Source organism: Perca flavescens, chromosome 19 (genome assembly GCF_004354835.1).
Source record: "Perca flavescens isolate YP-PL-M2 chromosome 19, PFLA_1.0, whole genome shotgun sequence".
NCBI lineage: Eukaryota > Metazoa > Chordata > Actinopteri > Perciformes > Percidae > Perca > Perca flavescens.
This window is the reverse complement of record NC_041349.1, coordinates 28,883,346-28,900,116: the sequence shown is the minus strand read 5'-3', so window position 1 is coordinate 28,900,116 and position 16,771 is coordinate 28,883,346. Positions and strand designations below refer to the sequence as shown.

Genomic DNA, 16,771 nt, shown 5'->3' with positions numbered 1-16,771 from the left:
TTAACTCCACATGTCTTTAATGTTTGAAATGAATGCTGGACTACACCCTTGGACATTTGAATAAAGACAACCATTCAAAACACGATTCTCTGAGGCACTGTACAGACAAAAGTCCACTGAAACTAAAGAACTAGATCTAATGACATTCTAACATTCCAAACACTGATACTGGCCATAATCAAAAAATACATTCTATTGTACATTACAGTATATATTTAAAAAAAAAAAATGTTAACAAGAATAATCACTGAGACTCTGGAGAACAACAGCTATTAGCATTTCAGTGGGTAGTTTTTACCACCACAATCAAATCATTGCATCACTTGTGATCAGAGGTAGAATTAATCTCCTCTTGAATACATGAAGGTGCAGAACGTCGATCTTCTCCCAACACAGCGGCCAGTCCCCCCCTCCACTGTAGTTTAGGATTAGGAATTTTAAACCCTGAGACAGAAGTCAGTGATTAGAGAAGAGCTGCGAGCTCCTGAACGTGGCCTCCTGCTGCCAGAGTGCTGCTGGGAGCTCCTCCGTCCAGCGGGGGGGCACTAGTGCACCAGGTACTCCTACAGAACAACAGGATTAAAATAATGATCACGGTTCCACTACTTTCACACATGCTCTATTCCTCATTGCAGTGTTTTCCCCTAGCTTTGTGGAAGACTTTAGGTGTATTTTAGGCATCCTTACTCAAGAAAATGTTATATTTTTCAGTTAAAAAGAGAATTTTTAACTGAAACATTTTGTGTCTCTTTGTGGGATTTTGTCTCTTTGTGTAGTCTTGTCGCGTCTCTTTTTGGTCATGTATTTCCCCTTTGGAATAGTTTTGGGTCTCTGTGGTCATGTGGCGTCCCTTTGTAGTCCCTTTGTGGTAGTTTTGCGTCTCTCTTTTTCACATTATTTTTGGAACGTTATCACCATATCGGTGTCCAGAACGATGGAAAAGCTAGAGCAGATATTACACAACTAACGCCCAAACAAGTTTAAAGACAAAACTTGCTAAAGAAGTCCAACTACAGTCATTGGATATAAGATTTGGCATAGGTGCTGCCCAAAACGGCTCAGGCGGGGGAAAACCCTATCATTTCTGATCACGCTGTATTTGATTCGTCTCAGTGTTCAACATTAAGGTGTTTTTTTTTTTCACTTCATGGCAACCCTTATTGTTGAACCCTGTGTCTGATAAACCTTCAAAATCATGGCTCTCCTATTAAAAACAACTTTCCCCCAGGTCTAGGGCTGGGTATCGTTCAGAATCTTTCCATCCGGTGCCAGTTTCGATACCGATTCCTAACGATACTTTTTTCAATACCATATGTTTTAAAATCCATTTCAACATCAACAAAAATACATTAAATACAAAGTTTTTATTTTCCACCTTAATTGTGAATCAAAACAGTTATCAAAATAAAAACATTCTGGTAACACTGCTCACTCAGAGTAACATTAATAAAAGTGCCTTGTCTTGCAAGCTCAGCCTGTCAGTCAGCCATCAGGGCAGAGAAACCACCGTCGTGGCTGCTTGTAAGAGGAAGTGGAACGTCAACAGCACCGCCATTAACATCGCCTCGCCATTAATATCATATCACAGCAAACGCTGTCTGCGTGAAGTTTTAAAACACTGTAACCACACTTGAAACCAACCGTGACTCTCTGAGACTTCAACAAAACTGCAGACAGTTTACTCCATCCGCACCTCTCTCTGTGTGCGTGTGTGTGTGTGTGTGTGTGTGTGTGTGTGTGTGTGTGTGTGTGTGTGTGTGTCGGTCGGAGCTCCCCTCTGTGTCAATATGCAGAGAGGACAGATAAGCTTGCGCTTACGCGCTCGGACGCTTTTGGAACCGAAATTTGGCACCGAAAGATAAAGAATTTTTCGATACTCATAGGATTGGAGTATAGAATTTTTTTTCGATACCATAAAAGTATTGACGTTCGGTACCCAGCCCCACCCAGGTCGTATTTTAATGTCTCAACGCTACCTAAAATTCTACATCTGTCTGTTGCAAGTCCAACCATCCACTTGTTGTAGTTTGGGTGAATCTGGGTGTTTGGTGTTTTAAGCCCCCAACGTCGTCTTCCAGGCAGCGCTGCCTGGAAGGCACTTGGATTCGGCAACGGTTAGGGTTAGGTGCCTTGAAGTCGACGTTGGGGGGGGGGCTTAAAACACCATCGAGCGTGAATCTGACCCTTGCCACAAAAAGGTCAATAACATTAAACTTAAAAAAAAAAAGCCACACAAAAATGGAATTCACCTTCCGCTTGTTGAGCTTCATCTGGCAGCAGGAGAAGAATCCAAACAGGATGTAGAAAGCAGCTGCTATGAAGCAGTTGTAGCCCACCTGGTTGTACAGGGCGTAGATCCTCTGAGGAGGGTTGACACTGAAGAGGAACACAACAACATTGAAGCCGAGGCTGAAAAGGGCTGAAAAGTCCCAATTACAAATCCGCCTGCTACATCAGCGCAGCGGAGACAGCACAGTTAGGCCGGCTTCACACTGCCTGCGTGGCGTGGGCGTGGCTTTTCTGTTGCGTGTCTGTTGCGTGGATTTTTCTATGTCTTTACACACCAGAAACGTGTCTGACAGCTGCTGCTGCTGCTGCTAGCCTTGTCGGGACACATGGGTGTTTCCCATTGATTTACTTCACTCAAGCAGTAGTATACTTCATAAATATATATACTGATCTGATTACAGCAAAGACAACATCGGCAGTATTGACGGCAAAATAGGCTACACAATATTTCCTTCTGTATTGACAGGTGCAATATTTGAAAATCGATAATTATAGTTTTTTTAAATTACATTTATATGTGCATTTATGTCAAAACCTAGAGACTTTCAATGTCATTTATTAATATGTATTCATTTAAAAAATGACATAAACATCTTTTCCTATTTTATTTTGCCTGGAAACGCATCCAACATGCTTGCATGCCGCGTGAAAAATAGGTGTTGGTCCTATTTCTAGCATGCACGCGTTTTCGCCGCGGCTCGAGCTGCGCCTACGTTTCCACGTGGCCGGCTATTTTCGTAAACGGACATTTCAACCTCTCGGTTTTCAAAAATAACATTGTGCACAGCTGTCAGTTTTCAGAAAAGTGTTTGTTTACACGTACCCGTGTATAGATACCGTCAAGAGCACGCCAAACCTGTAGGTGGCGGTGTAACGAGACACTCAAGCCCCACGATAGCCAATCACAATCCTGAAAATGGCAACGATTCGCAACGAATCACACCCTCTCTCTTCTGTTCCTCACTTCCTTGGCTGCCTAAACCTCCGTTTGTCTCAGTTTACATGCAAACAAAGTTTTCCAAAATCTCCACTCTGGCTGGAGGTTTTTAGAAAAGAATCCTGCTCCTCTCAACTCGACAGACCCGCTCTCTCTCACCGTCTCTCTCCCCGGGAGCGTGTGCGTGTGTGTGTGTGTGTGTGTGTGTGTGTGTGTGTGTGTGTGTGTGTGTGTGTGTGTGTGTGTGTGTGTGTGTGTGTGTGTCACTCTGTTGGTCCGTCTGCCTGTCTCTCTCTCCGTGTGCCTGATCACGTATCTCACTGTAGACACAGCTGAAAATTGAAAATTCAAGACAGCCAAAGTCACCATAAACCTGGGGGTTTTATTTTGAAATTCAAATTTGAAAATATCCGGCTGCACTGTGGCCTTCCTGTGTGCCTGACTGGACACGTTTACTCGCAGCTCGTGGAAGAAATACGGGCGACGCTGAAACGCCGTTAGGCTACTGATATTTCAGAGCCATGGTAGGGGCCATAGACTTACTGTCACAAACCTCAGTCAGATAAATTATCGATGAGCCAGGCACACTATTCAAGTAAATAATAGGGTTGGGTACCATTTGGATTTTTACGATTCCGAACCGCTACTTTTAAACCGATTCCGAGTCCTAACAGATTCCTAAACCGATTCTTGAAAAACTCAAATCAAAGAACGGCTATTTTATGGAGTTGTTTTTTTTTGTTTTTTTTTTTATTGAAAATTATTTAAATTTAACAATATATTAACATTTTAAACCTAAGTCACCTGACGCATAACACTATTAACAAGTAACAACAAAATAAATGTTGAGTTGGTATGCCAACCATCTTCAAACTTTAGCTTTGAAGATGAAAACTTTGCTTTCTCTGGCAATATACTCCACCTCTCCTGACTTATAGCATGTCCTGCACAGGAGAAAACTCTCTCAGACGGTGTCCAAGAGGCCTGTACACACACACAGGTAGGAGTTTGAAATGGCTTCGGGTAAAAATTCCATAATAATCGTTCAGCATAATATAACTCAAGTGGTCTAAGAGGAAACTATAGACTTCTGCTCCTTTCTTGTTTTCAGGCTTTAGAAATTCAAGCCATTGACAGGAGACTGACTGACTGAATGTGATGTGCATTCTTCTTAGAAAACAATCAGGTTTTAGAAATGTCTCGTGATATACTGTCTCTAGAAATGTATTATTCAACTTTTGTTTTTGTTAAAGAAGGAAAAGAAAATTGCAATACTACCAAATTGCAATACTTCTAGAAGCAATAAATGAAAATTGCAGTACAAATGGAATCGGCAGCCATGTATGGTGAAAGAATTGGGACAAAAGCACATGGTCCCGGCCGTAGAAGGTGTCAAGCCTCAGTGCAGCTGTATGGGCAGAGATGTGGAGAGAGGTGGGGTAGTAAAAGCCTTACTCTTGGTGGATGTCTTGATCTTTAAAAGGAACATCTTCAATCAGCACTGCTGAATGTGTGGTGAAGAAAATCCCCAGCATGGCCTGAGAAAGAGGACGGACATTTGTTACTGAACGCACAGTCAACACGCCAGGGTTGATGGGTTTTGTTAAGTCTCACTCGATAGGATTTAAATATACATTAGTTTTATATTTCATTACATCCAATTCATTTGACCAAACTGCTTTTTGCAAAGGGCAACATGTATCAACAACATACAGGCGTTTAGGTGGGATGAGTTTCTTTTTGGGCTTTGCAACCGGAACGTACAAGATTTTAAAGTGCTCATATTATGCTCATTTTCAGGTTCATAATTGTGTTTAGAGGTTGTACCAGAATAGGTTTACGTGGTTTAATTTTCAGAAAACACCATGTTTTTTGTTGTACTGCACATTGCTGCAGCTCCTCTTTTCACCCTGTGTGTTGAGCTCTCCTTTTTAGCTACAGAGTGAGGCATCTCACTTCTGTTCCATCTTTGTTGGGAGTCGCACATGAGCAGTAGCTAGGTAAGGACTACTAGCCAGTCAGAAGCAGAGTATGAGGGCGTGCCCTGACAGTACCTAGGTAAGGACTACTAGCCAGTCAGAAGCAGAGTATGAGGGCGTGCCCTGACAGTACCTAGGTAAGGACTATTAGCCAGTCAGAAGCAGAGTATAAGGGCGTGCCCTGACAGTACCTAGGTAAGGACTACTAGCCAGTCAGAAGCAGAGTATGAGGGCGTGCCCTGACAGTAACTAGGTAAGGACTACTAGTCAATTCTCCATCCAAATAGATATAGCCTATACACTTTAAGTGGAGAAACACCCAGTGTTTTGTTGGTGCTCTACTATTTTACTTACCATATTTGAAAATATAGATCACCCTGTAAAGGTTTTAATAAAAAACATGTTATAAAAACTGCTACTATATGGGATTCTCAATAAAAGAAATAATAACATAGGCCTACAGACAGTGGATTATTGTAGTGGATACAGTGATTTTGGATAAATAATCCAAAATGGGGTCCTTTTTTCAACATAATTATGATAAATAAAAACTAAGCTAAACTAAAACAAGCAACCAACGGAACCTGCCTTCTTTGGATTCGGTTTAAGTACGACTGAGTCATATTTTAGTTTGATTGTAGTCTCTCGAAAATGACGGTATGGTTAGAGAGTATAAAAAAAAACACTCACCAGCATTATAACCCCCCACGTGCTCAACACAATCCCACACGCGGCGAGTTTTGGTCCACAAATCAACCCACGCATTATAACACTCGGTTCTGGTTCTGTTAACTAACAAAAGTTGACCTGCTGCCCAAACTTCTGTCACTTGTTCGGTCAGGTGACTGTGTCCGAACACCGGAAGTTTCCGGGTTTTAATTATTTTATTGTTTATATACACATTAAACATTTAGTAATGAACAAACGGATACAAACCATAGATATGGATTTTATAATATTTACAGCAGACCAACAGAAATAGGTGCATACAAAAAATAGACGTAATTTGATCTAACTACTGACGGCCAGCGGTTGTGCTGCGTTCAGGTACTGTCGGTATTACTAAAACTCTTCAGCCCACACAGACAACATTTCTTTCTTTCTGTAGTTGCCTTTTTGATTGGTATTAGTTTTTTAAACACATTGTTGGTATGTTTTTAAGTTGTAGGTAAAGTTTAAAAAAAAATTAAAAAAACGTTTATATAAAACTGAAATAGTGTGTAGCTGGGTGGGTTGTCAGGGAAACAAAATGGTGCATTCAGGCTGGTTCTCGTTATGTTGTAAACAGCCAACATATATTTCTCTGTTTATTACCAGGATGTTTCCCTTGTATTGCTGACAAAGCCAGTGCTGCAAGTTCCATGTAGTCTACGCAACATGCAATGACTCACCTACACAACATGCAAAAAAATGAAAAAAATATACCCCTATAACTGTTATTTATCTATTTCTACCGTAGTAAGTAGTCAGGGGCGTAGCACAACATTCTGGGCCCCGTAGAAAGGCATTCTCTATGGGCCCCTCCCCGCATCCACAGCTATGATTCTAGCATCTATTTGGGCCCTGGGTACTCAGTCCTATTTCCACCCCCAGGCCGACATTACATCCCTGTTAGTAGTGTACAATATGTCCAAGAGTTTTATTCTGGCTTCCATTGGCCTGCTCCACACACTGGCTTTTTATTGATCGACCGAACATGATGTGTATATTCTACCAGTAGGCTAATTTATGGTAATTTGAATGCAAACTCCTGGTAGGCCTAAATAGGTCATGTAATACGCCTGTGTTCTGACTTTCAAGAAAACTGATTATCTGATATTTCAAGATGGTGACAATATTGTATTATAGTGGAATATAACAGACTAAAATGACAACACATAGCCTCAGATTTGCATTGCACGCATATGGGATTGGAACTTGAATGGCTGCTCTAATTTCTGCCGACCATCAGATGTCACTGTGCTGCGTGCTGAAATTTCGGGGGCATTGAACGCCCCTAAATGTTCAATATTTTTACGGCACAAACCAAAAGAAAGTCCCAAAGCCTTTACAAAAAAAAGGACATATAAATATATAGGTTACACACCGACACATCTGAAATATCATTTATTTCTACTCAATGCAAGCAGTTCCCTGCAGTTTGTTATATTTAATGTTGTAGGCCTATTCCTGTGTCGCAGTGTTCCTCTTTTCAAATATAACCTTACATGTAGGCTATACATGTTAGCCTACTGTCTGTAGTTTTGTGTCATTGTTTTTAATATATATACATATTTATTTTTTAAAGAAACTCCAAAGCCTCATAAGGCTTCCGCCGCCCACTTGTATTCTATCGTGGACATACTGGGCCGCTATAATATGTATTACTGAATATGGAGATTACGAGGAGACAACGAAGGCGGCACTAGCCTTGTCATTGTGTTCAGTGGGTGATTTCACTTGACCCATTTGTCTCCAGTGGTAACGTCAATGTAACTCACCGCAGATATAACTTTATTAGCTAGCACTATGCAGCTGCCTGTACAAATGTTTGACTTTTTCAGGCACCAACACTAAAAGCGTTGGAAGAACAGATTTCTAGCTGCTCTGCTAGCTAGCTAGCTAGGCTACATCAGGAGGTGCACGACGCTGGTAGCAAATGCTAACCTAGCTAGCTACACTGTTAGCATCTTAGCAGCTGTTCCGTCCACTTGAAGGCATCATTGAGTCCTACGATAGTCTAACGATAAACAGACTAACGTTACATACAGTCTATGATACCACAGATATCAGCAAAATGACCTCAGCTTCCACTAAAGTAAGTCATTTTACACACGAACCGTACGTTAACGTTAGTTTGCCGCCCTAGTTAGCCCCGGTGAATAGTGTCCTATTAACGTTAACTAACGTTAATTGTTATTTATACAAACGCACGAGCCCCAGGAGGCTATGTTTCCCGCTGCTGCTCGCGGCAGCAAGGAAGAATATCAGTCAATGTAAGGTCACTTCAGTGTTGAGAGAGGAGTTCAGGAAAGTAAGATGACGTTACTTTGACCAGTTCTTTGGGATCCCACTGAGCAACGTTGACTTGTTCTAATTGGCCATGTCTTAAATCTGAGCAGTTTAAAAGTCTGTGCAGTCATAATTTACATAACGCTTCTTTATACACTGCCTGTATCTTGCCCACTCCGTGCCAATGAAGAGAAATGCTCCAGCATACAATAATATGCACAATACACAATATAATGCTTGCAGCTTTGTGTCAACAGTTTATGTGTGGTTTGGTCTTTTTTCAACATGACAGGGACTCTGTGCACAAAGCAAGCTCCATTAACACCACCTCACCCCCATCCAACACCCTATTGGATTCACGATTCATGGGTACCGATTCGATTTGTATTGGGTTTCGATAGTATTGAGTATTGCGATTTTGTTTTCTGTCAGTCAGTCTTGACATTTATTTCATTTGTAAAGAAGAACACAACATGGATTTTCTGCATTCTCTGCTTTTGGTCAGGAAACCGCGGTGGCCCAGACGGTTCACAGAAATGCAAGCGCTACAACACGGATGCAAAAGCTACAACACGAATACAAAAGTTACAACATTCGTGTTGCAAAAGCTACAATTTGAATTTGCTTTTGCCCCGCAATAAATGAAAATTGCAATACAAATCACATCGGCACCCATGTATCGTGAAATAATTGAATCGGGACAAAAGGCATCCCTTTAATGCCCATACTGTCCGTATCAAAAATGGTCAACTGTCACATATGGCTGGATGGATTGTTGAGTTGTCTACATACTTTTGGTCATGTAGTGAATCTCTCGCGCTGAATGTTGCATTGAACATGTGATTGTGTCTACTCCCTGTTGTATGATACATACTCAATGGAACTACATTTCCAGTTTCCCTTACTATTTGAGTCTTGCACTCCTCTGCAAACTGTCTGTGTGAGAGTGAAACTGGCACCAGGGCCAGGCACTGTTTCAGAGTCCAGTTTTAATGCCGTGTGTGTGTGTGTGTGTGTGTGTGTGTGTGTGTGTGTGTGTGTGTGTGTGTTCTACAGGTTGGGGAGATCTTCTCTGCAGCTGGAGCTGCCTTCACCAAACTAGGAGAGCTCACCATGCAGCTTCACCCAGTGGCAGACCCCAGTCCTGCAGGGTAACACTCTCACTCATACATATTAATGGGGAATGAGCAGTTTGCAGGTGTGGGGATGTTCCATACGCTTTTTTTTTTTTTTTTTTTTTTCCGTGTCAGATTTCATGTATAAAGAACCATGACCTTAACCCACGTGGATGCTCCTGTTCAGGGCTGCACAATATATGCTTTTATATTTTTTATCGTCCTCACGATATCAACTGGAGCAATAAACACATTGTGAACGGCTGCGACACATTGCGAAAGACAGAGATTTTTTATTTTTTTGTTAGTTGAAAGAAAATATCAGTAGAAAACTGCACTTTATAATGTAACTGTCATTTCTATTAATAATAATAATATACAATAAAACAAAATTACAATGTTTTCACTCTGTTGTTATTACACACACATGCTCAGTACCTACACATACACTAATGGAGAGAAATGGAAAGGTGCCCCGAGCAGTTGGGGGTTCGGTGCCTTGGCAGTGCCCAGGAGGTGAACTGGCACCTCTCCAGCTACCAGTCCACCACCGTACTTTGGTCCGTATGGGGACTTGAACCTGCAACCCTCCGGTTCCCAACCCATCTCCCTACTGACTGAGCTCCTAACGATCACAAAAGTGATCGAGAAGAAACGCTTATTTTGCACCTTAAGTTTTGCAAGTAAACTCTTATTTTTTGTCTTGTTTTCTGAATGAGAACAAAATGGGAAAAGCATTAAGGGAAGGGTTAGAGTGATATGTTGAACTGTTTCCCTGTTGTTATTTTTTGGGGCTTTTCTGCCTTTCATTTTTGACAGGACAGCTAGGTGAGAAAGGGGGAAGACATCCAGGAAATCATCACGGGTCAGCTTCGAACCCTGGCCCTCTGCGTCAAGGCGTAAACCTCTCAGTATATGTGCGCCTGCTCTACCCACTGAGCAACCCGGCCACACTTAAGTAACATTTTCAATGCAAGGCTTTGACTTGCAACGGAGTATTTTTTCCTTTCAGTTGTTTTAAATTCAACAAGCAATTTGTTGCATTTCAACCCTGAATACTGAAAGCAGCAGAGGGGAGTACACTTATCTACTTACATATCTGTTTATCTATCGCAAGTAATATCATTACCGCGATATATATTCAACAATGTTCTTATCGCATATGTTCGTCATATTGTGCAGCCCTACTCCTGTTCCCCTGGCGTAAACCCTAAAGTCCATATTCCTCCCTCCCTCCCTCCCTCCCAGCGGTCAGACCAAGAGCACGGTGAAGAGGAAGCTGTATGAAGACGGAGCTCCGCCCGCCGCCTTCGACGGCCCTAAAAAGGTCATCAAGAAAACCGTTGCCGTGGCCACGCAGGGCACTCCCGGCGCCATCGCTGTGCCTACAGCTCGGGTCGGCGTGGAATCAGGTCTGCAGGGCCCCGCCTCCACCCTGAAGAAACAGAAGACTGCAGGTGAGTCGTACTTCTCTCCACAACATCGCAGTATTCCAATCCCTTCTTCATCAAACCTGATAATTAAACAGAAAAACAGTCAAATCTTTCCTTCACTCCCGCACTCATATTTAATATCTTTATTGTCAATGACAGTATGGTTCGATAGCCCTGGGTACCGAATTCAATACTTTTCAGGCACCGACCGAATTGCCTCTGAAGTAGTCTATATCGACTTTCATTTCCGGGATTGCTCCGTTGCCGCCGGCTATTCCGCCGGGTGTCCTCCAGTGGATTTGTGAGGACTATGGTTAACTGCTCCTCAGATCTCTGCAGGGTAAATCCAGACAGCTAGCTAGACTATCTGTCCAATCTGAGTTTTCTGTTGCACGACTAAAACTACTTTTGAACGTACACATGTTCCACCAAAACAAGTTCCTTCCTGAGACTATTTTGCAGAGGCACCGTGGCTCTGTCTGGCACTTAGTGCCGCCCATGACGATTGTGATTGGTTTAAAGAAATGACAATAAACCAGAGCACGTTTTTCTCCCACCCCAGAATTCTTTGTGGACTGGCCAGACCCTCCTCCGCAGCTTTGTGGGGGAAGGTCTGGCAATGCGAAAAATAAAAGTACCAAATTCCCAATTTGTGTTAAAAACCCAAATTCAATACCTAAGGAAGGAGTCAATCTCAATAGGGCGTCAGTGAGCCAATAAGCATGCAGCATGTTCCTACCAAGATCTAATAATGCTGCTGATTGGCTGTCTGACGTTACACATCATAGAGACACGCAGGAAAAACTCTACGTTACGCACAGAGACGTGCCCTAATGTTGTAAGTATCGTTTCGGTATCGAAGTCAGGGACAAGGTCTTGGTACCGGTACCGAATGTTTTTGAGCGATACCCAGCCCTATGGTTCAACATGTTGTAACTGCTAGTTTGCACGCTGGCTTTTTGGTTTGTAAAGTGTCAGTTACTATGGAAGTTAAGTTAATTCACGTCATTGATCTGTGAAAATAAAATTTTTTAGTAATATCAGACATATTCTATCTGCAATTAATCGTTGGAAATGACACCTTCATGGACCTTTTTTTCCTTCTTCTTTTTTGCATTACCCAAATCCAATTTAATTCATTTTTGGTAGTTTGTCTTAACTGTTTGTTTCTTTTTAAATGTTAAACCTTGTGCATTCTTGCTTAAATAACCTACATTTGGTGAGAAATGTATCTCATCAGAATATTAACTTAATACTGCATAGAAGCTCATGGTATGAAGGTATGAATCTACAACCATCCATCATAACAGGTTGTTTTTTTTTAAAGCCTAAACTCTATCTAGTATATATTATCTAAATTCTCTTTTTTCTGTAATCATTTTAGCCTGTTTTTATTGTCAATGTTTTACAATGTCCACAAACAGTACTACACATTTTCTTTTGTGTGTGTGTGTGTGTGTGTGTGTGTGTGTGTGTGTGTGTGTGTGTGTGTGTGTGTGTGTGTGTGTGTGTGTGTGTGTGTGTGTAGACGTGACCCTCAGTGCTCTTAATGACTCAGATGTCAACAGTGATCTGGTGGACATGGAGGGACTGGGGCAAGGATCCAACTCCAAAAAACTCAACAACTTTGATCAAGGTGAAGTTCCTGAACAGCTGACAAACACACACACACACTCAGGGGTTCATTTAGGAGGGATATTGAGCAGGTTGGGCGATCTGGACCAAAAATATCTCTGTATTATTCGTAGGGATGGAATAAATCGATTTACGTATGTATGGTGAATTTTCTTTTGCAACAATTTTTAAAATTGATTGTTTTCCTCTAGAATCTCTAGTTTTTATTTGTTTTTCTACAAAAACCTACATATTTTCTGTACCGACGATGTTTCTAGAAAGTTTTTTTATTTTTATTAAACTATATATCTGTGAGTTGAGCTGTAACAGTTCCAAATGTTGCTGTACAACCAATTGTGATTAACAATATAATTGTCTCTTTCTGTCAAATTAGTTGTTATTTTTTAAATGCATTTATTTATTACTTGTTAAAACAAATGAAAGTTTTGAATGAATTCCAGGACGAAGTCTTTTGTTATATATCACTGTTACGTGACACAGATAATGTAATAACAGATACACATGGGTTGTCTTAAAAAAACATATTTTTTTGTCTTAAATGAACGTGAAATTGACAATAGAACATTTATCCTCACCCTTAAAAAACAAAGATTTAATCCTTAACAAAAGAGAGATTGATTTAAATTAGGAGTACAAAAAATAGCCATCGCTATTGGCAAAACTACGTGGTAAAATAGTCATCACTACTTCTGTACTTAACGTATTTTCTAACTGTATTTGTCATTTTTGTTGCTATGAATAAATGCTATAGGGACAAGTGACTACAACTAACAAAAAGCATAGCTTTAGCTCAACAGTTCCACCAAGAATCCCTTAATTAAATCCAATTTGGCATGTCTAAACAAAATCAACAATTACCATCAACAGTCATACCCCCTTAGGACCATAGCTAATGTTAGCAATTAATTGTGGTTAGACAAAGACACCACCATTACGTGCAAATATTGCGATTAGACAGTTATGCAGGGTTTTTCCCGACCATTATAAGACTTAGGTGCAGCACCCGAGCCGTTTTGGGCAGCACCTAAGCCGGATAAATGTAAAATGAATGCGAGCATCAAAACAAACTAAATCACACTCCGAAATACTGAGATCTAACGATTGTAGTCGGTCCCCAGTGGACTTCTCCAGCAAGTTTTGTCTTTAAACTTTTTTGAGTGTTATTTATGTATTATCTGCTCTAGCTTTCCCATCGTTTTTAGACCCAGATATGGCGATAATAATGGTCCAACATGATGTCAAATTGCATTTATTAAATTTTTTTTTTGCATTTTCTTGAGGGATTTACCCCTAAACCCCTTCGCCAAATATGCACACCCAAGTCTTCCACCAACCCAGGGTAATCTCTGCAGTTCTATAATTATTGTTGCAGGCCTATCTGTGAGCTGGTCAGAGCCACAGATATGGGGAAGGGTCAGGAAGTCAGAAGGCGTTGATCGACAGGCAAACACATGAGTAGTTTGGATCTTAATTGAACTTGTTGACACTAAGACAAACTTGTTAATTTAAAGGAGCTGTTTCGTGTCTCTACAGATAACCTGAACCTGGACTCGAGCCTCATCATGAATCCCAGTGATCTGCCTCTGCTCTCCCGTTGACACCTTTGGACGCCCCAAAGCTCCCGTGGACTTGAAATGACAGACGGAAGCTATAAAAGCCTCACCCGAGTAGTGACAGACTGGACTTATCCTTTGAGCCAGAAGACGGTGGCCTCCCACATCAGAGGAAATCTAGTCTAGTATCGAATATTGTGTTGTGTCACGCAGGACAGACGTCCCACGCATTCCCACTGCTGTGAGAGTTGTTGGCACATTGTTATTTTAGACCATTTCCACTCCTCCTCATCAGCTCGTGCTTTGAAGGAACTGACTTTATGCAGCAAGGAAGCTGTCTGAACATCCATACTTCCTGTATGGACAGGCATTGGAAAGAATATATGTGTCTGAACAATGTAAACAGTAGGGGTGTGACGAGACGCTTACTCCACGAGACGAGACACATCACGAGATTGGGTTCACGAGAACGTGACGAGATTTCTCGTCGAGGTGAAAAGTTGTCTCGTGAGGCGATGTGATGTCAGCGTGATGGAGCGTGGAATTACTATTGAAGATCCCCCTGACACTTTTAAATCATTTGTGTGGCAACATTTTGGTTTTCCTGCGGAAATAATAAACGGCAAAAGAGTGACCGACAAGATGAACACAATATGTAAACTTTTCAACTCAACGAGAAATTTCGTCACGTTTTAATCTCGTCACACCCCTAGTAAACAGTAATATTTGATTGTGTTTCATGTTCAATTCAGTCTTGCTACATTTTGCTAACGGTTGTATTAGCAAGTGCTAACACAAGTCTCTTGGGTAGGCAGTTTTTTGGCGTCGTTAGGCAAGAACTCCTTCGTAACCTTTCAGCATATTGTAATTCAAGTGATTTGAGGCTACATTGACATTGCTACGTTTCGGTTTAAAAACAAATATGTTTTGCTACGTTTCCCCCTCTCATTCCCACTGCTCTGGTGTTTCCGAGCCCTTAAACCGGAGACTTTTTGGAAACACTTCTGACCCCGTTTTGGTTTGGAATCTGTGGCGTTGTGTTTCCGTCTCAACGGCCGCAAACGGAGGCAACGCCAACGTTTCGCCTAATTGGGTCTTATCCATCATAAACTAAGCTACCAACATGGCAACTGCAAGCAATTAGCGGTGTATACATGCTGCCTCCTGTTTACGCTCGGTGTACGAGAATGTTGATGAGATATTTTGGTTTGGGCATTAGTTTAAACGGATATACTTTTTAAAAATAGTTCTGGAAAATAGGCTTTTTCTTCTTTCTCAGAGTCTAATAAGAAGATCAATGCCAATATCATGTCTGTGCTTGGATGTGCAAAGGCAGTTAGCCTAGCTTAGCATAAAGACTGGGGGAAGACTGGGTCTGTCCAACGTCCATAAATACACCTACCAACACCTGTAACGCTCACTGGTTAACCTGTCGTTTGTTCCTCTTCTCTGCTGCCATGTCTTAAAATGTTAAGAACTGTTTACTGTACTTGAAGAATAACCATGTATGCACCCAATAACTATACTGTTCATAAATGCTTTTTGGAAATACTCACAGGTTTCATATGATTTCAATCCATCTTTCTGTAAAATGTACAGATCGCTCTGGTTCTTATCCTATATTTCCATAGCAACAATAATAATACCAAAACCCATAGCAGCCATGCACTGTATACACAGTTGATTATTGAAGTTGAAATGACATAAGGGATGTTTGTTTCTCTTTGTCAACGTTGCCTTAGGGCTGGGCGATATATCGATATTATATCGATATCGTGATATGAGACTAGATATCGTCTTAGATTTTGGATATCGTAATATCGTGATATGACCATAAGTGTCTTTTCCTGCTTTTAAAGGCTGCATTACAGTGAAGTGATGTACTTTTCTGAACTTACCAGACTGTTCTATTATTAATGATTATTTATCTAAAATCTAAGCGTGAAGATATTTTGCGAGAGCACCAACTGTCGACTCTAGAATATATCGCCACAATATCGATATTGAGGTATTTGGTCAAGAATATCATGATATCTGATTTTCTCTATATATCGCCCAGCCCTATATCAGAAAATATGGGACGTAGAAATAAGCGCTGAAAATGTGTAGAAGAAAAATTTAACAATTTAAAACGTTGGAAAAAACTAAAACAAACCTTATGGAGCTTTGATTTCAAAAAAGGTACTCCTGTTGTTATACAGTATTTATGTTTACAATTTATTGTTATTTGAACAGCTGAGCATTGAACCAGGTGAAGAAACCTGTTTATTATTTATTCATTTGATTTTGCAACCGGTTTCTATGAATCTACTTGTGACATGTCATATTTGGCTTTGACTTTGACTGAACATTTGCTCTCACTTTGCGGAAAAAATATCGGGATATATATCGTATATCGATATTCAGCCAAAATATATCGGGATATGACTTTTGGTCCATATCGCCCAGCCCCACGTTGCCTACAGTTGGCTGATTTTGTCGTAGAATTTAACTTCACCGTGCGTATTTGATATTACTGCATGGTGGCCGTTGGATTCTACTCATTTCTGTCCAATATGGAAGTGAACATGAAGACACTTAATATGAAGAGCTTACGTTTGGTTATCCATCATCATGTCTGCTTTTTTTGTGTGTTTTGTTTTTAACTGGAGAGCTTGGAGTAAAACTAAAAATAGCATTTCCTGCAGAAAATGCTTGTAAATGCTGAAAAGCTAAATTGCTAAAGCTAAACTGGATTGCTGGCATATACTTGCGTAAGAAGAAGGTGAAGTAGTGAACATAGATGGAAATATGGGAAGGGTTTTAATTAGGATGAATTTCTTGGAAATGTTGAATAATA

General features: G+C 40.8%; 2 protein-coding genes across 2 annotated transcripts; one reads left to right on the top strand and one right to left on the bottom strand.

Annotated features, from left to right (window-relative positions):
* rnaseka (ribonuclease, RNase K a) lies at nucleotides 1-6,094 on the bottom strand. The gene is made up of 4 exons (XM_028564133.1): nucleotides 5,896-6,094; nucleotides 4,682-4,764; nucleotides 2,250-2,376; nucleotides 1-563 (listed from the first exon to the last, which is right to left on the bottom strand). Exons 1-4 carry the CDS (start codon nucleotides 5,968-5,970, stop codon nucleotides 546-548), a joined length of 303 nt encoding a protein of 100 aa, XP_028419934.1. The 5' UTR covers nucleotides 5,971-6,094; the 3' UTR covers nucleotides 1-545.
* A 1,473-nt stretch (nucleotides 6,095-7,567) lies between these two features.
* Nucleotides 7,568-14,413, top strand: zgc:92664 (chromatin complexes subunit BAP18). The gene is made up of 5 exons (XM_028564290.1): nucleotides 7,568-8,002; nucleotides 9,253-9,347; nucleotides 10,560-10,768; nucleotides 12,273-12,380; nucleotides 13,913-14,413. Exons 1-5 carry the CDS (start codon nucleotides 7,982-7,984, stop codon nucleotides 13,975-13,977), a joined length of 498 nt encoding a protein of 165 aa, XP_028420091.1. The 5' UTR covers nucleotides 7,568-7,981; the 3' UTR covers nucleotides 13,978-14,413.
* The last annotated feature ends 2,358 nt before the right edge of the window (nucleotides 14,414-16,771 follow it).

Excerpts from the sequence above, each read along its gene's own strand:
- zgc:92664 (XM_028564290.1), top strand. The coding sequence starts at position 7,982 with ATGACCTCAGCTTCCACTAAA. Across the intron at positions 8,003-9,252 it reads TGACCTCAGCTTCCACTAAA|GTTGGGGAGATCTTCTCTGC; the intron begins GTAAGTCATTTT and ends TGTGTTCTACAG. Across the intron at positions 10,769-12,272 it reads GAAGAAACAGAAGACTGCAG|ACGTGACCCTCAGTGCTCTT; the intron begins GTGAGTCGTACT and ends GTGTGTGTGTAG.
- rnaseka (XM_028564133.1), bottom strand. The coding sequence starts at position 5,970 with ATGCGTGGGTTGATTTGTGGACCAAAACTCGCCGCGTGTGGGATTGTG. Across the intron at positions 4,765-5,895 it reads CGTGGGGGGTTATAATGCTG|GCCATGCTGGGGATTTTCTT; the intron begins GTGAGTGTTTTT and ends CCTCTTTCTCAG. Across the intron at positions 2,377-4,681 it reads GATCAAGACATCCACCAAGA|TGTCAACCCTCCTCAGAGGA; the intron begins GTAAGGCTTTTA and ends GTTCCTCTTCAG.